The following is a 26,599-nucleotide window of genomic DNA, read 5'->3' on the forward strand; positions in this document are numbered from 1 at the left end:
AGACTATCAAATTATTAAGCACTGGTTACACAAGAGTTCTGCTATCATCATCTCACAAGCTGCTTGTAAACCAAATACTTCATGTGTGCCTACAGTCACTGTTGCTTTGGTAGTGCTTTTAACGACTGTATCTAACATATTAATCTTTATGAATTCACGCTCAATATACTCCTAAGGGTATAACATACAGCAGGATTGAACACTAAATTTATTTTTCCCTTTGGCTTCTTCTGTTTCTTTCTTTCGTTCTTTTTTTCTTTCTTTCTTTTTTTTTTTTTTACAAGATTGCTCGTGTCTACTTCTCCTCCTAAATACACATTTCACATAAAATAGAGCCAATAGGTCTCCAAGTAAATTCCTGCTTACTTGGATCAGAATAAAAAGTTACTAAAAATAGTAACATCAGTAATAATATTAAAAAAATGGCTTCATTGCAATCAACAAAAGTGATCAGTAATGTGCATCCAGGAGAAAATCCCAGGGATGGCTGTGCACATTTCCAGTGGACAAACCAAAAAATCGATGTGCAAAAAAAGCCCCTTGTTGGCTATGTGGGGCAAACAGCAGCACAGCGACCTATTAGGAATAGAAAACAGCAGCAACGCATTTCAGTCCAGCTAGCTCTAAAGGATGTGTGAAGCGTTTGGGACTACATGCTTAGATCACGACATTCATATACGCGGTGAATTACGGCAAGAAATCTCCAGAGAGTCTTGTGTTCAGCCCCTTTGGAGACGTGCCTCTCTCTGTCCCAGGCGAGCACGCTGAAGGCTGCGTATCCCGCTTTCTGCACCTGGCCGAGTGATTTACCAGAAACTTGACAGGGTCGTGGAAGCTTTATTTTCTTTGTTCCATGGGTGTCTGCCACGGAGAGCCAAGCCTGGATTAGCCGAGTCTAAATCCCTGGGCAGTTCGCCAGCGCAATGCTAGTTCTGAAGAAGACGGAGCTCCGAGATGATTTCAGACCGGCTTTATACACCCGCTCCTCTTACGTGCAAATCCACGGGCAGGGAGCATAATGGCTCATGTCAGGCCGGTAAGCTTTTCCCCGGAGGCAGCGGTCGCCAGCCAATGTGGGAGTTATGTGAACTTTCGGGCTGCCTCGGACAATGCCGTTTCTTTGGGCCGGGCCTCCTCTGGCACTGCTCCCTCGCCAGCAATGTAGACATCTTTTCACCGGACAACGCGCCGCATTCGAGTAATGCGCGTGGACGGCTCCGATAATGCGCCTATTCAGCACCTGCATTTTCTTTGTTGCAACGCCAACCGTTTTGTCATATGCGCGTTTAGGTCACTGTCACTCGAAGCAATGTGAGATTTGCCGGAACCAGCTTGTAAAAATTTATTCCATTTTCCAGCACCTTTCGATAGCTGGTCCGAGGGCAAGGAAACCCTCCGCCAGCGACTCTTGTGAAGGAGACTTCTGCAAGAAGAAGCTTCTTCCTCACCCCAGGAGTTAGAGATTGTCTTCAGCTCGTGAGGGCTTATAGCTGTTCCAGATCTCTGAGTTTTGGGGAGTATTTTTCGTCTGGTTCCCACAGAAACGCAGTTGAGGCACTCACACTGTGTTTGCTTTGCCTCCCCCCTAATAACTTTTGAACCTGTTGGCCTAGCTCAACTAAAGTTGACAGAAGGGTAGAGGTCTACAAAATAATTAAGTTCTTACAAGTTTTGTGAAAACAGGCTTTGAGGTAGAAGAGAAAGGGGCCCTGCTAATGCCCCATATACATGTCCTCACCATGGAAAGGCTGAGCACAAGCCCACATCTCATTAGGCACCACAGGAGCAACACAGGGGTCCAACCTGCTGAACACTGCAACCACAAAAATGTTTCAGCTGAAATCTGTGCTTCTTCGGCATCGGTGTCAGTCTGCTGACAAGACACAGAAAAGCCAGAGTTCACTGAATTGCCTGTTGTTGTTTACTATTTGAACTCAGGAACTTTCTGTTACTGTTTGAGACCTAATCCTTTTTGGGACTCACTTAAATATCCCCTGAACACCAATGCAGTCCTGTAGCCAGGGGCTTTACATTGCACTTGTATAAAAAGTATTTCCTTTTATTATTTTTGAACTTGCTTCCTTTCACATACTCTCGTCAGAGCTGCCACTGGTTGTAGAGCCCAAGATGCAAAACTTTTTATAAGCCAATTTAAATGAAATTTTAGGCCACATAAGAAGTATTTGCTTTTGTACAGAAACATTTCACTGTGTGTGTTCAAGTGTGGTAGGTAAGGTAACTCCTATCATTAAAGTACAAAGAAAAACCTCTAAGTGTCGGAGCCTGAAAACGTGAGTGGCACATGAGAGTAGTATAAGCCAATGGTTTGAAAACAGAAGAGGGAAACAGAAACTTGTGAATTCAAATGTCTTTGTCACCACGAGGAAAGCAATATTGCACATACGACTCATTCCAGCTTCCATTAAACCTACGGAAAGCCTTCTTTAACATCGATTTTCAACCTGCAAACGCTTCTGTTGACCTGCATGGTCTGAGTAGTGCTTACCGCTGAAGGCAACAGCACAACTCCCATGCAAAAAGGAAGCATACAAGTGCATTTTCACAGGAGCAGGACATAAATGGGAGTTGCATCAGACCCTTAATCTTTTTTCCCTAGCCCCTCCTCTTCTCAAACCACCATCCCATCAGTAAAACCAGAACAATAATACCCAGCTCAGCAGGGTGCACAAGGATTAGCTCAAAACTGTTTTTACCTTTTCTCCTTTAAGCTCCCAGAAAAAAAGAAATCTTCCTGTATTTTACTTTTTTATACTGCAAGAAGCAATTTGTTTTTTGCCCAAACCCTTCCAAGCCCAGTGGGCGGGTGGGTGGGTGGAGGGGGAGAGCCTTGAAATGTTTCCACCTTCCTTGGAACCGATGATAAATCAGCACAGAGGTGTCTGCTAGCAACAATAGCTGCTAGCTTGCTGCACTAAAATGGCTATTTAATCTGCTGACTAATACATCAAATTATTTCTGCCTCAGCTAGTATTTGAGCACAGCACTGGCCCATTACATTATTTGAAGCAAGGCTACTTTAAAATACAAGAGTGAAAATGAGTGATGTCTGGACTTTTGTTCTTCTTTTGTAAGGTCCTATGTCAGAGGGAAGCTAAAAACCAACATCCTGTAATTGTGAGTCTGGCAGCAGGCGCTTCAAGCTCTGCAGCTCCTCGCCCTCCGAATACGGTGGAGGGCATGCAGTAACGAAGGCTGGGCACCTACCAGCCCAGCGAATGCCCTTTGCCTCAGTGTTAATCATTAATATAAAAGTGGCACCTGAAATGCACAAAGCCAAGGTCCCTTTGGGCTCGCCACCAAACAAACACGGAGCAGGAGGGAGTCCCTGTCCTGGGGAATTCGGAGCAGGCTGAGGGGAGGGGACAGGGAACCAGACGTGTCCGACAGGTGAAATGCCTTGCCCTAAGGTCATGCTATAGATTAATGCTGATGCCAGGAGTAGCGCTTCTGTCTCTTGAATCCCAACCCAGCCCCTAGCCAGCAGCCCGTGCTTTTGCTTATCTTCAAACCTCCCTCCTTGCACAAAAATAAACCTTTCTTCCATTCACTTTGCCTTCGGCAAACTTGCACTCTCTGCTTTTGACCAAGGCAAAGGGTGTACTGCCATCATCAGCTTGAGCTGAGCTAAAGGGCAGCGCCGTGTTTCTCCTGCTCTCTTCTTCCCCGGCTTCCTACCTGCCCTGCTGCCTCTGGGACAGCGCCCACCCACACCCCACCGCGGCCCGGCAGCCAGCTGGCAGCTAGCATGTTTTAGGCAGGGCCAGGGGGCCAGGCCCAGTATCTGCCCTGAGAAAGAGACCTCTGACTACAGCCTCAGACACCTTTTTGTTTTAAGAAGCTTCACAAAAATTGGATAGGAAAGTATAAAATTAAGGCTTTGCGTCTCTTACAGCTCCATGCTGTCCCACCATGTGCTTGTGAAAGGAATATATTAAGGTACTTACTTACTGTCAAGAAAAGTCTTTCAGAAAGCCTTCAGCCTTCAGAAAATGGATCTTCTTGATCTTTGGATGAGGTGGATTATTGGATATGAAGCAGCAGGTTTGAGAGCTGGCACTGTTTCTGCAAAGGTCAGCTGGATCCAACCTGGAATCACAGACCTTGAAACAACCTGCCACTAGATCTGAAAATCTTTGAAAAGTGATTATTTGGAGGATTCTGGTGCTTGTGATTGTGTGAATTAATACATCAACAATGTGAAATTATCTTTTGCATGAGGTGCTTGTTATGCCATATTGCTATCAAAGAGCTTAGCTGCCAAACAGAAAATGTAGGGGCAACCTTGGGAACAAGCAGGTAGGAATGGATGCATTTTCTGATCAATGCAATGGCTTTACAAATACATGCACATGGCTGCTTTTAGCATGAGCTAAAATGCACATCTTTTTCCCCAGGGCCACCCCAACTGATTAAGTCCTGTTTTCTTATTTTTTCTAGCAAGGACGCAGGAGAAGGCTTGAGGATGCTTCTCCCATCCTGTATGGCCAATAAGGCATCCATACACTGTACAGTGAGCTCACAGAAAGAAAGAAAGAAAGAAAAAAGCAAAGCCAACAACTTTTCTGTGTGTACCAAGTTTCTGAATTTTAGAATGAACAGAGACATTGCACTCTTGTCCTGAATTTTATTAGGAAATTAAGAGGCTGATTGATAACCTGAAATTACATAGCAAAGCTCTTTTTAAAAAATGTTCAAAATCATCACAACAATTTTGATTTCTATAAAACATAATGCCCAGATATAATCCCTGCTTATGTCTGTAAATTTCTACACCCTTAACATTTATCTACCGTACAGCAGCAAGACTGGACAATTTTAACATAATCTGTGGAATTAAATACAGTATACAGTTCTCTGCAGTACAAGCGGAATAGATGAAATGTTTAAAACAATGCAGTACTGGAATACAAGCAGTATTATGAAAAGGTTGCCCGTGAGGTCTGTTCATTACGCGTCAGTATTTCAGACTGCTCACATATATTAAAGATTGGTGACATTAATTGCTCTGCAAAATTACGAGGCTTTAGGGCATTAGTCTTTCCAGGTTTTTTTACTATTTTTAAGTCTGCTCTCCTTCAAACAAGCATTTAAATTTTGCATTTTTACATACATCACTAGAGGGTGGAACTTACAGACTCCCCAACTTCCTAAACTCGCAGCAGCTGAGCGCTCCTCGGCGCGGGGAGGGAGAGCCGGGGGTGCCCGCATCTCCGGCCACGCGGGGGGCAGTGCGGGGTTGTGAGACGCGCCCCGTGGAGGGGGAGGCTGTTAAGGAAAGGATCTCTGCTTCCTCGGCGCAGGCGTCACCTGCTGCTGCTTTCCTGCTGAGGGACCCCACAGGCAAGGTGGGGCTCAGGGAGCCGCGGCTGCCGCCTGCCGCCGCGGGCGGGAGCGGGACGGCTGGGAGACACCGTCACGCAGTGAGGGCAGCGAGGCGCGTGGGGCATGCACGATGCTCAGAGCGCAAGAACCAACAAAGCCGTCTTCAGCTCCCTCTTCTCTTGCCAGCAATATATGCTACCGTTATTAAATTGAGTTCAATAGCTGCTCCGCAATCCTCAGTTTCCTGTCACTCTGTCAACTGCAGAAACATTCCTCCTTCAAAACAGGGTGTATATGGTACAGGTGCTGACTATTTCATGGAATGAATTTCAGCCTTGGCAATCAAAGCCCAAATCCTGCTCACGTTGTGAATGTGAAAAATCACACTAAGCCAAGCACTGCTGCTTTCAATGCAACTATAGTGTGGGGTAATGTGGTTTAACTCTGTTGGTTGTAGGTGAGGCCCTTGGTCCTCTGAATTAGGGCTGGCACTCTTCTATATCAAATGACTCTTGTAAGGAGTTGAATTTCTCAAGCCGTTATTCAGGAAACTATTCAAATTGCCATATATGCTGTCTGGATGGGAGATGCTTTCCTGAATTGGGGCCTCGATTCCTGCAAGAATTATGGATATGCAATAAGTGGCCAGCTCAAGCACTTGACCAGCAAGTCCAGGCACTTCAGACTTTTGCATGTATGCTGTTGTACTATTTTTGGAGTGTGTAAGCTAAAAAGAATAGGTTTAAGAAGTAGTAAGCCTTATTTTTAAAAGCTATTTCAGGACAAGCACATTCAGACCACTGTGTTTTCTATTTATATATAAATTCTTTGGCAGCAGCTTTCTAGAAAGTAGAATCATTTTCTCTATGTAATACTTTATTGTCTCCCCAGGAAAAATTGATACCTTAAAAAATCTATAGCGCTTTCCACTATAAATAGCATTGTTCCAGATTAAGGATTAGTTCCTCCCTGAAGAAAAACAGATTTAAAAAATCTGGTCATTATCTGATAACTGTTTATGTAGCAACCTTAAAATAAAACAGAAAAAGAAAATCATTCAGTATGTGGTTTGTCATTCTCTAGAATGTTAGTGGTATGTTTATACAATAAAACCAACATAAGTTATCCTATTTTGTTTTAAAAACCGTAGTAGCAGAAATATATTGCTATCTGCAGATTCATAAACAGAATGCACATTTTCCATCTAAGTTCAAGTATTATTAGAATATTATTATTGCTATTTTTATTATTATTAAAGGAGCTCTAAATCCTTGCAGTTTTGCCTCTCTTTACATTGTCTTGGTCTTTCCAAGAAATAACGAGTTGCGATCGTTTGTTCTTGAAAAAAATCAACATGAAACTTCAGTAAGTTTAGCCTGGTAGAAAACAGTTTGGCAATCCTTAGTCTATTAGAGCGACTTTCAGAAGAGTGTATTTGAGACTAGCGGTATAGATGCAACAGTCTTGTGTTTTCTTGGATGGCTGATGAACTTAATTCCTTCCAGATTCACAACATTCAGTCTCATTTACGTGAGAAAGGTGGGATGAACCCAGCCTGGACTTACACCACATCAGGAGGTATCATCTTGATTCCTTCTTGGCACTGTCAGTTGCTCATAGGTCGGCAGAGTGTTATTAGGGAGGAAAAGATCTGAATTAACGTTGTTGCCTCTCTGAGATGCTCTGATGTTGCCTTGACCACCCTGTTGACTGGAAACCAGATGATGCAGCATATCTGTAATAAGGTTCAGTTTCTGGTCCATCTGCAAAACCTACAAAGGCAAAGGGAAAGTTTGCTTAGCATCAGCACTTGAGAAAATTGCAACGAACCATGTAATACAAATGAGATATGAAAATGATGCTGTTCTTAATTAGCAGTGCAACAACCTCTACAAAAACACCGCATGTTCACCGTTCATGAAACATCATTAGAAAGTTATTGCAATAGGTCAGACGTAGAAGAGTTGGATGAGGAGAGGCCCATTAATACTCTTCTCTGGTATGTGCTTTGACAGTCATTTTATACCTGAATAAATGCATGCCAGTTGGGCTTTCAAAGTGTAAGCTCCTCCTATCAACACTGTGTTGGGATAGAGAACTTAGTACCAGAACTGAGTTTCTGTTGTGTTTTTTCCTTTTTTTTTTTTGTTATTTGTTATTATTGTGAACACATTTTTTTAAAACACTACAAACTTCTGACATGCTTGTATGCCCTAATCATATCAATGTGCTACAGTAAGTATCTGCTCTGCATGCAATGATCTAATGAGCTATAAGCCAGGTTGGACTGATGCTTTCTCTGTTACATTTGGGCCACATTACATGATTCACAGCAGCCCAGGAACTCTTCTACGAGGGGTCAAAACTAACAACTAACAGGGAGGCTGCGGGGGAAGGTTCAGCCTCAATCCATAATCCGATTTTCCTCTGCCTTTGGACAGAAGCCTCTTGAATTATTTAATTCCTGTTTTGTTGTTCTGCTTTTTATTCTAATTTTTAGGAGCAAACATAATGAAAAATCAGGATGCATAACAGAGGCTAGCTTGTGGGCTTGTCCAAAGCTGAGGTGGGATACGCAGAGGAAAACCAAGAACTAAATGTTTCTCCACAATTTCAGTCTCTGGTTTCCTGCATGTTCCGCTCAAGTAATCTGCACCAGCCCTTTCAGCTGGCATGAGACACCTCCTCTCTGCTCTGACGCAGCTATGCTGAGGCAAACTGGGCCTTAAAGCCAGGCATGGAGAGAGCTCAACGTGCTGCCCAAGGGCACGGCAAGCAGGCGAGCGTTGCCAAAGGAATAGGGACCTTCCCAGACGGCAGGCGGCTCTGAAGCTGGGCACTGAGACTGTGCCCCATGCCCTCTTACGCCCTCCTGCATGCCTAGAAAGCCGTGATTTTGCCATTGTGGTCTCAGATCCAGTGATCCGCAGCGATCCTAAACACAAAGTAAGCTTGCAGGCAAAAAGATGCAGTGTGTTTTACAAAGGGGAAAGCAAGCAAGCAGAAGAACTGATAGGACTAAATTGCTGCCTAAAATATCTGCTAGAAAGTAGTGAAAAGAACATAAAACTGCTAGAAGGAGCATGAGTGGGAGCAATTTATATGTGCTTGGCTATCATCCAAGTATCACACAGGATAGTAAAAGACAGTAAGGCTAAGCAGAACATCAACAAACCTGGAGGATTTCAGCAGAGACTAAAATGTTTTTCCACTGTAGAGAAAATGCTGTTTTTTTCAGACACTTTGTACAACTGGTAGGGAAGCAGATATAGTAATTTAAAAATACGAGGTGCCAGAGATTTATACTTTGCAGCTGGTTTTGAAAACATTAGGCAAAGCACCCTAGATGGTACATGAAACACTAGTAATTCTGGATGGAAATGGTTGTTGAAAGATGAGATTCTTAAAATGAGGAAGTTCAAGAACACATAAATTCAGGATTGCTAGAAGGAAATACAGATGGAAAATGGAGCAGATCAGCAGGTTTTGATTTCATCCCTACTTGTGCAGTCCCTTAAAAAAAGGCACGCTTTGTACTAATGATGCCTATTGGACATGGCAAACGCAGAATGTTCTAAGCATGACAGTACAAATCGTTGCTAGTGAAGCCTGCAAAAATACCTCATTTCTCCATCTCCCACTGCCCAGGTGCTACTGGCTGCGTGAGATAGCCGTGCTGGAAGGCACAGAGTGGAAGAGTGCCCACTATTAGCTGCCTCCAGAGTCTGAAGGACAACTTTTCTGCTGAAATGTCTTTTGTGTTAATTATTCTAAAGTAACAAGGGGATTTTTCTTTTAAAATTTTGACTCCATACACTGATTACCAGAGGAAGTACAGGCTGAAGATGTATCTGGAAAATGTGTACTTATGAAACTCCTGCAATGATGGGCTATTGAACATGACAGTAGATTGGACTGAGATCTGGATAGTCCTTCAACAGCTGTGCATCTTGGTGATGAAGTACTGGAGCGTAAGTGAGATGTGAATATTCTTGCTAGGAAATAAATTCCCAAAGATAATTGTCTAATTTTTTCTCTGGAGCACGGTTTGGCTGCTGCAGCTGTGCAGTGCAGGAGGCCCACAGAAGCAGAGGCAGAAGCTAATTACTGTTGAGCTGAGCCATATGAGATAAAAAGCGAAGCCCTTCTTCCACGCTCCCGCTTATCTGTGTATGCCTGCAAAGCCACAAAGCAGCATTTGCGCAGGGGGCTACGGACAGCTGCTTGTGTTTAACCGTTGTAGAATCAGTTTAGCTTTTAAATAAAGAAAACCATTTCCTGGGGAATTCTGTGCCCATTAAAGGCTTGCTGCAAGACAGGCTGAAGTCAGTGGGAGTTTCTGGCAATCGCAGCCTTCCAGTGACTTCAGTGGGCTCTGGATCAGTCTCGGACTGAGCTGACAATCTCAAATAGTAACACATTCTTTGGATATTACCAGGAAAGAGAGGTTTAAATTCCTGTACGTTGCCTTGCTCATGATTCTTAGGGCTAGATCAGAAAAGATGACATTTGCAAACAAGACAGGAATGGGATGAGGGCCCCCACGCTTGATCCTGCCAAAAAGGTGTCTTCTATTAAAATTATGAGACCAGTACATTTTAAAGACAGAATGAAAAACCATCAGAAGGCAACCTCTACTGACATCACAGGTTTCCGATGTACAAGAACAAGTGGCTTGCTGGTGAACAGCCTTGAATACTAGCATTCCCAATGTTCCTCTGTCCTCCAAATACTACCACACATCCTGAAAAATACCATTCACTTGTTTCCTACAGAGATAATTGCATGCACTTGAAAAAATGTCATAGTGTACAATATCCTTTTTATTAAATTGGATGTATGTATTTAACATATTGCGTGTAGAAGTGTATCATCTCCCCTGATTTATACTTTCAAACACATTTACTTGATTAGAAATTAGCTATGATGCCAGAACGTAATAAAAGCAAAGCAAATAGTAAAAGTGCTGATGTTGCTATAATGTTAACTGCTTTGGACAACTCTGATCCTGGTACTTAAAACAGCAAACAGTGTTAATTATGTATAAAAATAACTCAGACTGATTTTGTTTCTTTTAGGAGAAAGTAAGCTCTTTTTAGGTGATATATGCTTTATTAGAACTATGACATTTGATCAAATTCTGGATATGCAAATCATTTCCTTTGAATTTTGCAGTTGTTTGGCAAAACAAGCGATGTTTGAGACTCCTCAGCAATTACACTCTATGGTTATTACAAAGTCTTACTCAAATATTGTAGGCAAACAACATTTTTCCATCCTCCAAAAACACTTTTTCTTTAAAAGATCCAAGGGCATAGATTAAGCCCAGATGGAGAGAAGCAGATAAAAGTTAAGTTTTGAATCTAGCTCTTAGAAATGAATTTAAAAAATCACACCCATACAGTACACTAAAAAAAAATCAAAAAAAAAAAAAAAACCCAAAATAGTTTTGCCCAAAGACTGAAAGATTGGAGCACAAATTTCAAACTGTGCATCACTAACAAAGGTGGCTACATTACGGAATAGTTTTTCGTTATCCCTACAGGAGCACATGATCATGCTGCTGTCCCATACTGTTCACTAAGGGCAGGGACATAGCTCCTGTGAACTACAAGGTCCTCTTATGGCATGTTTTCAGGAAAAGCAGTTCTCTACAGCTAGATATAAAATATCATGCCAGCTTTTATGAAGGTATCAAAGGCATTCCAGGAGGTGTTAGTGAATGAGACAGAGACTGCTCTTATGACAACAGAGAAAAACAAAATAAAGAGCAATTTATCTATTAAGATTCCACAGATTTTTACACTATATTCATTTCAAATGTTTTGTAATTTAAGCACCCATAACAAATCTATGGTACAATTCAGAATATGATATGATATGATTCCTTTTTTAAAAAATGATAAGCCAAAGGGATGCAGAGGTCGCTTTAAGTACCCAGAGACAGCTGGAGGAGAGCCTCCTTCTTGCACTGCGATGAAGGAGAACTACAAAGTGTAATTCTGAAGGCTCGTTCCCAAAATGTGGCACAGGGATGTGCTGGGAAGGGCCAAGGGCAGCTAGAACCATGGAGCAGAAGGGAATGATATTTTCAGCTATGGATATTCAGGACAGTGGGGAAGCCCAAGGATAAAACTTGGAGATTGCCATAATTTAGGTCACAAAGACTCTTTGGTCGGACTAGATGATCTCCAGAGGTCCTTTCCAACCTTACTGATTCTATGACTCTAGTCAACTACAAATTACCAAGAATTTATGCTAAGCGCTGCTTTATGATCTGGAGGGATAAGGGTTATTAAAGCTGTCTTACCTGCCCTTCCTTCTGCATTTCTAGTTCCCTGACTAGAAATGGTTCCAAAGCAAAACTACAACATTTTAAAAATGGTTAAGAGTAAAAATTATTGTCCCTTTGGACAGAATGGTGGTGGATAACTACCTATATTCTTAACACGGCTGACTGATTAAACAAATAATTTGTGCTTACTCAAGACATTTTTTAGCAGCACAGTTTATACATAGTGCTCACTCAGTGGATTCAGGTGGACTGTGTTTGTTCTTTACACAGAAAGACGAGCGTAAAGCTGCTAAAAGACAAGAGGGAAAAAAGAATGCAAGCTACACTTGGCTGAATGAAAATGTGATAAAGATAAATTTCAGAGAGTTTTCAAAGATTAGACTCCCAATTCTGCAACCCTGGTTTATCCTAAGTAGCATTAATTCCTGAGTGTAGCTTTTCAGTTTAAAGAGAATTACCTCTTTAAGGTACTTTTCAAAATAACTGAAGATATTTGGGGAGCGCTTCATCTATTTGGCATTGCTAATGACCTCTTAAGAAGACCTTGTTGCTCTTTAGTGTGTCACAGTTCTGCGGAAAGAAAATTATGCTTTCTTCCTCCGTGCATACTCTGAATCCCTTCCCTGTTTGCTATTCACTGTTATACTCTGAAATGAGCTAGCTGCCCATTTTGGAAAAACTCTCACACAGAAGTCCTTTTGGTTAACAAAAACATCTTCAGGCACACTAATGGCTCACTCAAAGAAAAAGATAAGATGCAAAAAATACTCCAGAACTTATCATAACTTACCATATCTGTTAATAGCAATGATATGAAGAAAAGGACTGGTATCAATCAGTACTTCAGAAAACAACGCGTGTGCTTCAGGCTAAACATCTCTCCATAAGGTGTGGTTATAAATCTTACAGGATGCAGCCTAATTCTTGAGAACATCTGAAGAAGTTTCAGAGAGCGGCTTCCCTGGTTCCTATTCTAAGTCCCTACACAGTTTGGTATCTCATTATTACTAATAATTAATGTTTTAGTTTTGAGGGTCCGGGAACATACATAAGCAGCTTTTTAAGCATTTCAAGGATAGGGACAAGAATTTTTTAGGGCACTTATTTTAAAAATTTCTCTGTAACTGCAATAATGGCAGGACAGAGCAGCAATATCAATATTCTCAAAGAAAGCTTTTCTGTTGAGGTACACAATCTTCCAAAAATATTGGCAACAGTCTTTCTTCCATTAACAGTACCCAAGACCCCAGACTCTCGAGAATCCTCTTATCAGAGCTTCTGGCTTGGATGTGTTTATTTTGGTGGCAGAGATTAGGCAGAATTCTTGCTGGAGGTTATATACCAGTCACTGAGGTGTTTATAGGAGCAAGTAATCTGCATGAAGGAAGATTTGTCCTCCAGACTGTCTGTGCTTTCTCTTGAGAGGTGTCCAAAGAAGGGAGCGTGTGTGTGGTGTCTGGGGGAAGGATAGAGGAAGTACAGCCACTGAGGAAACACTCTCACTTTAATGTAAGATTATTGTTAGAAAAATAAAAGGCCGAGCTTTTGAGGAACAAAATTAATGGGTTTTGTGGGTTGGATGTAACAAGTCATTTTCTAGTCAATGAAAATGTTAAGAACCACTGTATTAACCGACAAATAAAACTGATTATCTTTGAGAACGAAAGCATCTTTGGAAAGAAAGGTACTTGCTGCACACTGTGCTCTAAAATTAGCTCTCCTGCATAAAGCTATCATTGCCAAGCTCTTCTTCACTCTGAGATACTAAAAATATTTCTTTTTCAGTAAACTGAGACTGCTGCTGGAGTCATCTTGCTCCGTATTTTTATGGTAAAATTTTTCTCTCACACTTTTCAAAAGTTTGAAAGGGGGTTAGAGCTTATTTCTTGTAGTAGTAACCCTGAAATAGCTGCTGATGTTTCTCCATCAATCAGTGTGTGCCACTGCCTGCTTTCAACATGAGAAACTAATGAGCTGAGACTGGGAAAAAGCTTCAGAATCACTGAGTGAGGGTCAGACCTCGCCACCGAGGCTCTGCTGGATGTATAGGACAGACATTGGCTCTGATTCACCGGCCGTTATCTCAATAACAGACTGAACTGCTATTAAAAAAGACTTTACTTGATGTAGAAAATTCCTAATGCACTGTATAGAAATTGTTGTGTCCCATATTTTTCTTAACTATGTTGAAAAATGAAACAAATTGGTAAATCTGCTAATTAAAATCCTACTTCCTCGGAAAGTACTGCACACCAGCATGTGGCCTTTTGACTATAACATTTTTGGCATTTTAAAGTAATTTTTGCTTGTTTGAAGTATTTTGTTCCGATTGTGCAGCATGATCTTTAGGGTACCATATTCTCGAGCTATAGAAAATGGGAGAAATTACAGGGATGATTTATACATTCTCTATTTTCACTGAAATTGGGAAAGGAAACCATATGAGACAGTCAAGAAAACATAATGAAAAATTACAGGGCCTGCCTCTGATACAATTTATGACAATGTAAGTAAGTCAACCTACTCAAGGCACACACATAATCCCATTACCACAACACTGGACCAACCCATTTGCCTCTTGCTTATCTTTAGAGCTTTCCTATACGTTACTATTCCTAAGCATTATTCCTGCTTTATTAATGGACAAATAAGACAAACCGACACTATGTGAACATTTGCTCAAGGTCATGGCAGAGTCTTTGGAAAAGCACGGACTTAGATCCAGGTTTCTCAACAGATTACAATTACAATGTCATTTTTCAGATTAGAGTCTCCCTTGAATTCTATTCAAACGTGACAATAACAGGAGACCTGCTCTGACAGGTCAAAAACTCAAAAAAGGGATATGAAAAAGCCATTTAAGTAGTGTGTACTAGGAATGTGTGTTTTGCATAAAATATGGTATATATATTATCCAGCACAGATACACGCAGCATGTTTTTGTAACTGCCTCTTTTATGACTTTTTCCCAAGATAAAAATTAAGATACAGCTTTCAGTAACAGCAGTAATTGAGGAAGATACTGTGCAATGAAACAGAAACTTTCACAGGTATCTTTGACTATTTGCAGCCGCTCACACAAATCTCATCAACATATATTTACATGAATAAATGCTTCTGATCTGTAGCAGGAAAACCTTCAGATTCAGAAAGAATAATTAAAGAAGACCTACAAAGAAACAAGCAGCAACAACAAAGGACGAGAGAGAGAGAAAACACTTACTAAGGACTTAAAAATTATGAAAGACAAATAGAAATAAAAATTTTCAAACATGCAAATTGTTCTGGTTTTACCTGTCTCCTTCGTAAAATCACCTGGGTATTACCTGCTGGTTGACTAAAGGAACCAAGGTAAAATGAATACCTCTGCTTCTAATGAGGAGGTCAACAGGACGCTGCCAGAAGGAGGAGTTAGTCATGCAAGAGCGAAACCTACTTGGCCATGGACTGTTACAGGATGCAAGATCTCAAAAGATGGAAAGATTTTGAAGCAGTGGTTATTTTACAGGTGGAGAGGACTAAGAAGGCCCAAAGATGAAAAAGTCAGTATTGGATGACCTAAAATCCCACTAGTCAAGATAGAAATGAGGCCCAAGACGAAAACGGATGGAGGAGATGGGCAGAAATAGAGATTAAATGCTGCTACTACTTGAGACAAGTGAGTTGAGAATGGTGGCCTTAGCTCAGCATTTTGGTTGCTGTTGTTAACGTCTTAAAAATACTTGTTTTGTTTAAAATGCCCAAACAGTTAGAAGTTAGCTCTTCCTGAGAATCTTCATTTAACTCTAGGTGTAAATTTGGGGCAAGAAGCCTCTCTGATTGCTAATCCCTCCCCAAACTGCCCAGCCTGCCTTGTGGACCTCACAGTACTGAATATATGCCCAGATGTGTGCAATGCTCACAGATTTATCTGGCATCCAGAGGGCTATAGCCAAGCAATTAAAATTTGTGGTCAACTCTTGCAGATAAATGAGACAAGACTTAAAACACATGGAAATTTTCAAGTTAGGACAGTTTCCAAAATCTACAGTCTTTGGCCCAGCACAGCATCAGGACACATCATTTTTTTAAAATAAAATATTATAAAGGTCAGAGATTATTTTTTTAACCCTTTCCTCTAAACTCATAGAGTATCAAACAAGTTTGAAATCTTTTTGTCTCCTTGACTAAAGCCAGCAAAGTGTTTTAGGGGGCTTGTCTCTAAATATAACTTTTATCAGAAGCTACTAAACAATATAAAATTCCCCTATCCTATTAACTGAATACTCTGAATTTTTCAAGAATTTGCTCATCTTCATTTTCTATAGCTTCACCTTCAGGAAATAATATCTCCTTGACCAGCCACAACTGTCTTCCATTTCCATTTAAAAATAAGACACAACCTTGGCAAGAGACACAGTCTTTTCGTACAAGTGAATCAATGATAGCAAACGTATGAGAAGTTACCAACAAAATGACCAGACATCCATCTAGCACCATCATCTGAAATGGTTTCTCAACTTATGCCTAAACTGAAATGTAGCTTTGTGGAGGATGTCAAAGACGCTTGAGTTAACAAGCAGGATAAGGGAAGTATTGATCAAAGAAACAAACAAAAAATTCTTTATGTTTATGTCATGGGTTGGGTATAGTGGTAGAATAAATGGCATTAACTACCACATCTTATATCCAAAGCAGTGTGGGAGTGTCCATATACATATACCCTACCGCACTGAAGTAAGTAGGTATGGTTATTGCTATCACAAAGTGGCTGCTTGAAAGGGAGAGCTCAAATAAAACTTTAAAAATCATTTCCCCTGTGCTAGGCAGATCTTAAGATCTCAGCGAAACCCCCAAACACTTATTTGTCTCCTAATGAGAGAACAGGTTTGAAAGCTGACTGGCTGCTGGTTCCCAGTTGACATCCTTGTTCACCGAAATGTCCCTGTGCTGTGTCCTGCCTGCTGAGCGCCCTGGTACCTCTCTGCAGGAGCAAGAATGACTCTCTGCTTAGCTAAAAGGCACATATATGCTTCAGATAGTTCAGTCCCACAGATGTGAGGCCAGTTGCCCCAGGTGCTTGCCTCCTGGGGCTCTTTCTGCGGGTTTAGCCGCAGCAGCACCGCCTCTGAATCTCACGCCATTTTTTGTTGTCGGAAGTTTGGCTATCGGACAGCAGCTTTCTCCTAGCTGCAGATTCCTGTTTCAAATGTGGAACAGTGGCATATTTACAACACTTTAGGGTTAAGAAAGAGTAAAAGATCAAACTACAGAAAAATGTCCAAAATGTTTCTCCATTAAAAAAAAAAAAAAAAAAAAAAAAAAAGAGGAAATCTGTACCAAAACCCCCTACCACCATCACCAATTAAAAAGAACAAAAACTGACTAATCCTTGACCTCTCTCCAAAGTGGACTGTTTTGTTTCTTGAATCCTTGGCTCTTATTCTTGTAGGATACTGGGACTATGACTAATAACTCCTTGCCAGAATACTGCTGATAATTTCACCATTGAGTAGCTCTTCCAGTTCTGGATCATCATAGCAGGCACTGAAGCTGCCAAGATTTTATTTTTAAAAAACAAAGACTGAGATATACATTCATAGTCCCCAGTGTTAGAAATACATTTTTCAGTTCTAACTGTTCAGTTTTGCATGACAATTTTTCTTCCTTCCTCCGAACTGCTCTTTTTCAGATGCCTGCTAAGAAATGGTTCCCTCTTTCCTTTCTTTCTCTCAAACACTTTTCCTAATTCAAAACAGATTTGAGACTGCTGCTATTTTTTAAAGCAAACATGTCATGCATCACATTGAGTTAGGTCAGCATTGCTTATATTATGTTTCACACTTCACTGAAATGGGGCATCCATACTCCTTTTCAAAGGGAAGAAAGCCAGACCTGGTGCACTGGTTTTTCTAGCTGGAGCAGAAAATGAGACACATCAACAGGTTATGGACTATATGGCAGACCCAGTCCTGTCTTACAATAGAAACTAATTGCCTCCTTCGGTAATGACACTGCATCCCCACACAAAGCAGATAGACAAGCACAAGTTCAAGCATTTCACAGCACTCTTCATAACTTTGTTCACAGGGAGTAACCTTGAGGAAATGAGAACTAGGAAGCTCAGTCCACCCAAAGCTTGCAAATGAGAGTTAGCCTGAGTTACTGCAGTGCAGTGCTGTGCTGTTCCACGCCATTGCTACTGCTCTGAAAATCATCATCTTCTGGCTCCTGTCTTGCTTCAAGGAAGTAATACTGGTAGTGAAAAGCTGCAGTGTGCCTGAGTTTGTCCAATGTGAGGAAACTGCTTTTAGCAACCTGCTGTCATCAGGTCCCTTAAGCCAGGGACCTCAAGCCAGGCACCCAAAAATCAAGAGTTGGTTTTGAAAAGGTTGGTTACTGTTACTTTGATAGCAACTGGAGTACTTGCACTCACAAAGGGATTCATAGGGTTTCTCTAACCTCATGCATATCTTAAAGGTGAGGGTGGATACCACTGGAGCAAGGCAAGGAAAGGGAAGAGAAGAGAACATGTTTTCTGTAGCACAGAAGGGGAGAGAAAGATTATGGGTGTCATAGGCATAGGATAAGAAGATGACGGGACTTTCCTTGGCTGTCCCTTTGGGAAACTGTGCACAGGATGAGGGTGAGATGGGGTTGCATGAAATGAAACAGCTTTAAAAGTTTACAGTGTGCCTTAAGACACAGAAGATTCTAATGAACAGCAAAATATTAGCAGTGGATACAATGGGATGGGGTGGGATGGGGTGGGATGGGGTGGGATGGCATGGCATGGCATGGCATGAATGAGAAAGGCAAAGGCACTACTATTTGCTTTTATTTCTCTTGAAATGTTAAACAACAAGATGACTTCAGCTGTTCAGCTGGCTTTTCCAAAAAAAAAAAAAAAAAAAAAAGAGAGAGAGAGAGAGAAAAAGACTTTCGGCCAGTTCATTTTTTAGCATCTGTAATCCACTCATTATTTGCAATTTGATAGTTATCATGTGGGCAAAAAGACATAAGCTCCTTATAGCTAAAATGAGCTTACAAAATTAACAACCATACAATGACTTATGCAGCAATCAGAAATGGTAGGGGAAAAGAGGTGCAGGAGAGAGAGAGAGAGAGAAGCAATTAGAGTAACAGTGAGTTTTGAGATTCCCTGAGGGTTGCTGCTAATTAAACCAATGGCAACATGAATCTCTGTTTGATGTGGTCATGAATTTGTTTTCAAAAGAAAAATCTTTAAAAAGATTCTTTCAAGAGAAATTTTTAGAGAACAAGCTCAGCATGAATAATTAGACTAGAAATATTTTGATAAATATTATTATGGAGAAGTCCTTTATGGGCCATGGCATTCGAAAGTTAGAAATCCTCATGATAAATAAGGTGGCAAGTTTGCACCCATTCTGAACACACAAACTCAGGTCTGCATTCTTGCAGACTCTAACTTGAGTTGGCTCCTCAGAACGCAGACCGTTCGCCTCTTGTTTTTGCCATTCCTTTAAGCTTTAAAATTATGCAGACGCAAGACAGTATTTCAATGGGAAAACTCAGCGTAATGAAAGAAAACCACAGAGAATTCCACAGGCCCTTTCTCCCCCCCCCTCCCCAGGGGCTGCACAAAGATCAGAGGTGAAATTTATCTCTGATAAAACGTCTGCTAGCTCCCTCTATTCCCTCAGCCTTTGTAACAGCAAATCAACTCTGCTGAAATTATATTCTTGGAAATACCTCCTTCATGATATTCTAAAAATAAAGAAGCTTTAATTTTGTTGCAATTCTAAGTACTCAGTAAAATCACTGCAACACAGAGAAGATGCAGATGCTCTGCATCCTCTACAGTAGAGCTGCTATAGACGCCCCAAAGCTGCATTGCATTTGTTTACTGAACACTTCAAAAAGCTGAGGCAGATAGCATCAATCACAAGCCGGCAAATAACCAAGTACTGAACTAGAACCTAATATATTTATCACTGGAAACCATGTTTGAAAGGAAAAGATATTGCCTCTTAGCTGTCATGGCATTATTCATAAAGGAGAACTAGTAGATCTTACGGATACTGGGAGCAAAGCTACAACAAAGGCAACCAACTGTTAATGAAGAAGGGTTTTCAGTCAAAAAACTCATTACCTATGCCTGCAGGAGTTCACCAGCTCTGCCAACTGAATTTGGAGGAAAATATGCGATTGTTTTGCTGTAAAAGTTGTAGTATTAGACATTTTTCTTAAAATTCCAACTTCTGAACCCAGCCAGCTATGTGAGAATTTCAGCTGCCACTTTTAGACTTAGCTTCTAACCAACCACATTGCAGAGAAAAGCCTGAAAACTCTTCAGTGCACACTAATGTCTCAGAAACGAGCTTTTAAAGACTCTGATTTTTGTTTCCTTTTTCTTTTTTCTTTTTCTTCCTTCAGTACAACCTCATGGCTTTAAGCCAATCTCCTCACACTTTCTGGGGCCTGGCTCATTTTGAAATCTAAGAGACAGATCATTTGGCTGCTACCAGTAACAAGTTCTGTAGGAGTTAACTTTTCCAAAATGGTTCCATTGAAGGTTTCCCTTTGGTCTTGAGTCTGTTAAAATACCAAAGCTCTTCTCCCTAACATTTTAAGCTACAGTGACTCTGAAAGTAAATAAATGTTTCTGATAACATAACATGCTTGAAAAATTTAGTGACAAAGATAATGAAAAAAACCTTAGTGCTTTTCTTTGTCAGTAGCTTCTTCAAGGAGGACGGTCAGACTGGGCATTTATTTGGACAAGTAAGCCATGACTCAGAGAAGTGGATCAATTGGCAGCATGAGCTCAGTGGTGGAAGCAAAAAGCTCACAGTCTTTCCTAGCTGATTAATCATCATGACAGGCTTGTAGATTAAATGGTCTACCCAGCTCCAGATGTTCGATGTACATCCATCTCTTGCTGTTCTGCTGGTTCATAGGCAGTAGCCTGGATTCTTAAGATAATGATGATCATTACTGCTCAAAACAAAAAGAGGTTGGGCTTTGTAATTTTATCCTGTGATAGAGGAGACTTTTACAGAAGATAGCACAGCACATATCATAGTCTAGACATGATGAAATGCTGGAAATCCTTTGGGCCGAGGTGGTGACAGTGTTGTGCATACAGCTTTGTGATGGCTCTCCCCTCAGCTCCCACCCACTATCACAACTGTTATCAGCTGCACAGAGGAGGAGCAGGGATACATAGCTGGATCTCTCCCCTCAAGCCCTCACCAGTAAGGGCTGCATTAAACCCTGTTAAATCAATAACAAAACATAGCTTCTCTGCAAAGGGAGGCAGCATCTGCTTGATAGTGTGCAGTAACGCTCTACAGAACTTATAGATAGGAAACAAAGAATAGGGGTAGAGCGAAAGCATAGGGGAACATCACTGTGGCAGAAGGAGCTACCTAACCTTATCTAGAACAGCCAGCCAGCTTATTACAAGCTTATGGGATCTCCAGTGACTGCAGGTGATGAGAGACATCAATTTAATTCTCAAATAAAGTATAGCTCTTCATCACCACTGGGGCCCCAGCTTGGCCTTGGACATTAGGGTGGAGCAACTCCACTGAGAGCAGTGCCCAGAGAAGGGAGCACCCAGAATCAGCACCCTGCTTTCCAGTGCCAGCTGCAGCCTCTTCTTCCTGGACGTTGCTCAGAGGTGTCCTCAGCGACCAAACTAGACTCCAGTGGGAAGATCTGAGTGTCACAGCACAAACTGGTGTAGCTGCAGGCGTTTCTTATTTTCCCTTTGCATATTTTCTTTGAAAGAGTGAAAGAGGTTACTATGGAGCTATTTATTTTCTTTCTTCTGCTAATCTCTTTGCTAAGTATTACAACTCTTTCAGTCCAACAGATAGACCAATCAGCTAGTCAATGGAGAATTTCATTCATTCCTAACCATTGCAACCTTTGAAAAAAGGTTATCAGCTAGTACCTACTAAACACCTTACAGATTAAAATGCCAGCAGCCAGTCTCAAGCATTGCAGTTCCTTTCAGGTGTAAGTTATTCCTTTTTATTTTATAATACCCGTTGATTTATATAATCACGAAATAATCTTTTCTAATCAAGCAATAATCTTCTCAAAATATATCTAAGTTTTAAGATACCTGCTGAACAACAATGGGAATAATAAAAACGGTAACAATACCAAGTATTTACATTTTCATTTTTGATCTCCAGGCCTCAAAACACTTTCTGGGACACATTACAGTGGAGGAAATGGAAACAACGGAAACTGAAATGATTTGCCCAACGCCCTGCAGAAAATGATGGCTCAGAGTCAGGAACAGAGCCCACATCTCCTGATAACCGCCCAGAACCACACCAGCATATCTCCCTAGCTGGGACATGTACTGCCAGGACGATGCAACGGTTTGACAGTGCCCTTTAAAAGCTGATTTACACAGAAGGCAAGGGAGGTCTGGTTGCACTTATTCCTCTCTGGCTCAGACAGTACTTGCAGGGTACATGTGCGAGTCAAAAGCCCATGTGTGACCTGTTCTGATACACGTTATTTATGTAACAGTTCTACTGACTGAAAAACTAATAAATCCCCAGCTTGCAGATGACATGCAGACACACAGACATATCATCACAAATACCGTCTTACTTCGATCCCTTGTTATTTCCCTGCTGCAGCACGACGATGCATGTAGCACAATAGCAAGATAAGCCTCTAGCTAACCAGCAGCTTGTTCAAATCACAGTGGTTCCTTCAGGCCATCTTGCTGCACGCGGGAGTCACAGGGCCTAAGAAAAAGTGCCATTTTCCAGGGCAGTATTTCTATACGAGCATTTCATGCAGGTCAGTCTTTGTCGAACTCATTTGTGATGCGGTGTTGCAAGGTGCTGAACACTTCCTTTACTCTCCCAGGGCCCGGACTCCCAGCGAGCCTTTCAGCAAGGAAGATATATGGATTTGGGAAGAAGTAAGTACATGTCAAACACAGGGTGTCTTGAACCTCGTTTGACCTCTTCGCTGTCTCGTCACTTAGCCTCACTATTTCTGCGTGCTGCTATGCCTTTGCAATACCGGTTTCTCTTGCAGAATAGGCCTTGTTTTTCAACCAGGTACAACTCTTAACAGCTCTTTCCTATTTTGGGGGGCGTTGTGGATCATCTGCAGGTTAAACTACCAGTACCAGGACATGAATTGCCAATCAAAGCTGAGCTCGTATCTGCGGTGCGTAGCCGGGACTGCAGAATACAAGAGGTCAAAACAAGGTTTCTCTCCTTCCGTATTGTAGCCAGGGTCTATTTATAATTCTTCGGGTAATTCCATTACTGAAACAGGGCTTGTATATCAGTGCTGGACAAAGAAGCTTTCCATGTGTAGAAAATGACATGAACTCAATCTTTGCACAGCGGTCCCAGAGCCTGACGCTGCTTTTGTTAGTACAGTGAACACCTGTACGAATTATGCACTTGACTCACTTGGGGTCACCGCTCGTGGCAGAGGTTTTAAATCAGCCACCCCGGGAGACAGACAGCGTTATACTGCCGGAGCAATTGCTTGGACGCTGCGGAAAATAACCAAGCCTCAAACTAAGCAAACCTGAAAACCTACTGAAACACTGAAGACCGGAGAGGGGAAAGACTGTAACACCCCACTGCTGGGTGAGTGAGACAATCCAGAAGGTCTGAGGGACTAGAGAAAATTAAGAGAGTAACTGGATTACTATTGTTGCAATCTGAAACTTAACATTATTTTAGATGATATCAAGTACTTTTCTGACTTTGATTAAAATATATATTTTCATCTCTTCTTGTACAGTAATGCCTGACCAAGCAAAATTCGTAAGCGGGTGAGAAGAGCCGAAGAGCTCCTTGCTGTTCCCTTGGTGCGGCAGAGGCGCTGCTGCTGCTCCTGAAAGCACGCTGCAGCTCCAGAGCCAAGCTCAGCGCTGGCCTTCTTCCCCGCCTGAAGCCACCGTCAGCCGCCGCAGCTCTGCCCAGGCGACGGCCCGCTCACTGCCCGCGAGGCCCGGCAGCGCTGGGCCTCGCGGAGCTCGGCCGGGCACCGGGGAGCCCGCGGCGGAGGCGCTGACGCCTGGCCGCCGCCGCTTGCTGGCCCTCGCCTGCGTTCCTCACCGCGCCGCCGGCCGGGTCTCCTTCGGAAGCGCGCGTGCGCAACACGCAGCGATGGACCTCGGCCCCCCGCGGGCCCCATATGCTACCAGGCTTCCTACAGACACACACAGCGATGTCGCCGGCTTGACGGATAAGCCCGCTCCTAGACTGCCTTTTTTGCTATTTCTTGATTTTCTTTTCTTCGAAAGAGCTCAAGAATGACAACATACTGGACTTGACGAATCAGCGGTGCGTACTGGCCCTCGACGCTCCTCAGCAGACCTCTCCCCGGCCCACCGGCGGGCGGAGGGCTCCTGCAGGTAGCGCTCGCTTCGGCCGAAGGCGCTGCGAAGCCTCCGCGCTTCGCCGTCGCGTCGGCCGGGGGAGAGGCGCGCCAGCCCTGAGGGGCAGGTGGTGCGGTCCGGGCTGGCCGCGGCGCTGCTCGCGGCCCTTCTGCGACGCGCAACGCGGTAATTGGAAGGGGAACGGCAGAGGAACTTGTTCAGAAGCAGCAAAGAGCAGGAGCGAGGGCAGAAAAATAACTGAGCGAGGGCAGAAAAGGAAGCTTTGAAGCGTTCCGCGTTTTCGCAACTGCCTCCCGTGTGAATGCTAAAAAGGTTTTCAAGGATGCAAATGACCAAACCCACAAATTCTTTACAACCTGCCTAGGAACTCTAACGAGAACATTCAGGCTCGAGGTAGTGAATTGATTCATTTTATATCAAATTATCTCCAGCCTCTTTCATCTGTGCTTCATCGGGTCATTTACAAGCACGCAGGATAAATTTTCATGGAAATGTATATGCAAACTTTTTCTACTATTTGCATGACCCTTTTCAGGCAGATTCATTAGGCGACATTAGCAAAAAAAAAAAAAAATCCCTTTAGCTCTGTGTATCCTATGAACCTCTCTTTCCCTCCATTGTGGCTGGGGAACCAGACATGTTTTGCAACAATGTCTCCTACATAAACAATAGTCCCAATTTGCTTCTCTTTCACCCCAGAGTAAATGAGGAGTAAATTTATTGATGGCAATGGGATTAAGGTAATAGAAATGGCCTGAAAATGAGGATCGCTTTAGCACATAGAAGAGAACACTCCAAAGGCTTATCCATCTGCAAACAACGTACCCCTCTGCGGTAATGAAAGCTGCACATACCAGTGGGAAGAACTGGCGTTACCAACTGCCAGTTGCATTTTTTAAAGCAGATTTTTCTTCTGGGCACAACTGGAAACAGCGTTTATTTTACTCTATTAAAAAAACAAGTCTGCAATAGAAATTCTAGCCATTTTACATTTTTTTTTCCCCCAAAAAATTAAACTTCCTAAAACTTCCTAACTTGCATGGAAAATATATGGTAAAAGAAAAGAAAACATGGCTGAATATATTCTGAAAAACTATAGTTTTGGAAAAGAAATTGCAAAGTTTTTAGCATATGCTGTAAAATTAATAATAACCATCAGGTTATCCGACGTGCAGTGTAAAAATTTATTTGCACTGTTTTCAAATAAAACAATCCCGAGACGGTGTGTGGAAGTCCCGAGGTGCAGGACAATACCGAGTTTGTGCATTAGGCCTGTGCAGTCCCTGTGTGCCGAATGTGGGAGACATGAGGAGCGCACATGATTGAGTCAGCAGTAACTAAGACACATACATACAGTACAGGCCACTTAAGTCTCCAAACTGCCATTTATCATTTCCTGAGAGAACAGCTTCTTGGCAAGTCTCCTTGAAAAACATTTTTTTTTTTCCAAAACAACCAACCATTCCAGCAGGCTATGAATACCACTATAATTTGGTCTATTTTTCATATCAAGTAGACTTTGGGCTCTGGCTTTCAGTTAATTAAAGAAACCTTCTTTTTAGACTTCTAAACTTTGCTTGCAGCAGGGTAGATACTGCGCTGAACCAGCTCTAAAATCCTGCCAGTCACAGACCGAACTGGATGAAGATGGAGGAAAAAGAGACATCAATAAAAATACAGCTTTAAGTTGTAAAGTCAGCTTACATAACAGCAAATTCAGTTTTGCTGCCAAACTGCTTTGTCTCTAATGAAAATAGCTGTCTCGGGTTCAACCGTATTTCATCCTGGAGAATCTGTACTAGCTCAGCACTGTCTATCCGATTTTTACCTCGCTCTGTTATTATTACCAGTACAGCCCAATAGCTCTTAGGAGCTTCGCCTGAGGTCAGAGCCCGGCGGCTAAGAGCCGTACGTGCACGTACAAAGAAATAGTCCTCTCCTTGAAAAACGCGTGAGCTAAATGGGGGAGAGAAACAGGGGGCAGGGCGAAGACTGTATTTTCATTCCTGTTTTATACATATGGAACTGAGATACAAAGGGATTAAATGTCTTGCCTGTGCTCACACACGCAAAAATCTGGGGCAAAAGCTAGGAATTCAATCAGACTTTTCAAGTTCAGATCAACATCATCTTCTTTCATTAACCCTATGCCCACTAGCTACAAGACTGTACTCAAATTTATATTTATAAGCTGAAACATTAGAGACAAGTTTTGCCTTTGGGCATGCAGGGCCTGAGCGCCAGAGAAGAACATGGCTCTAACTTTTAGAAAGCACATACGTTTCTATAACAATAGTTACCTGTGGCTTTGCTACTTGAAGATTTAGAAAAATCAAACATGGGGAAAAAAACAGATATATTTTGCTTTCCTATTTGGTGAATAAAGTTTCGATTCTGCTATTTCTCTTCAGAGTTGTTTGCATAAACAGCCCCAGAAACAACAGACTGGGCCGTGCTTCAGAAAAAAAAACGTAAATAGTCACTTCACAAATTTCTCCCAAAACCTGACCTGCAGTTTGCACAGCCTTACTAGAAGAAGTGGTACTATTGCAAGAGCTGTTGTAGTTAAGAAGGAATGAACAACATATTCTTACATT

At 42.1% G+C, this 26,599-nt stretch overlaps 1 protein-coding gene across 2 annotated transcripts in view; it reads right to left on the reverse strand.

Moving 5' to 3' along the window:
• Window positions 1–4,631: 4,631 nt before the first annotated feature.
• Window positions 4,632–26,599, reverse strand: part of KCNQ1 (potassium voltage-gated channel subfamily Q member 1) — a 373,582-nt gene continuing 351,614 nt past the window's right edge. The window contains exons 18-19 of one of the 2 annotated variants that reach the window (XM_062576714.1): window positions 6,909–7,115; window positions 4,632–5,958 (exon numbers count right to left, since the gene is read on the reverse strand). In XM_062576714.1, the coding sequence (XP_062432698.1) occupies window positions 6,915–7,115 (201 nt within the window). In that variant the 3' untranslated portion in view covers window positions 4,632–5,958; window positions 6,909–6,914. Of the gene's footprint in view, window positions 7,116–26,599 lie in introns of both variants that reach the window. The other variant, XM_062576713.1, reaches the window with a different exon arrangement.

The sequence above is a fragment of the Rhea pennata genome, chromosome 5 (assembly GCF_028389875.1).
Source record: "Rhea pennata isolate bPtePen1 chromosome 5, bPtePen1.pri, whole genome shotgun sequence".
Lineage (NCBI taxonomy): Eukaryota > Metazoa > Chordata > Aves > Rheiformes > Rheidae > Rhea > Rhea pennata.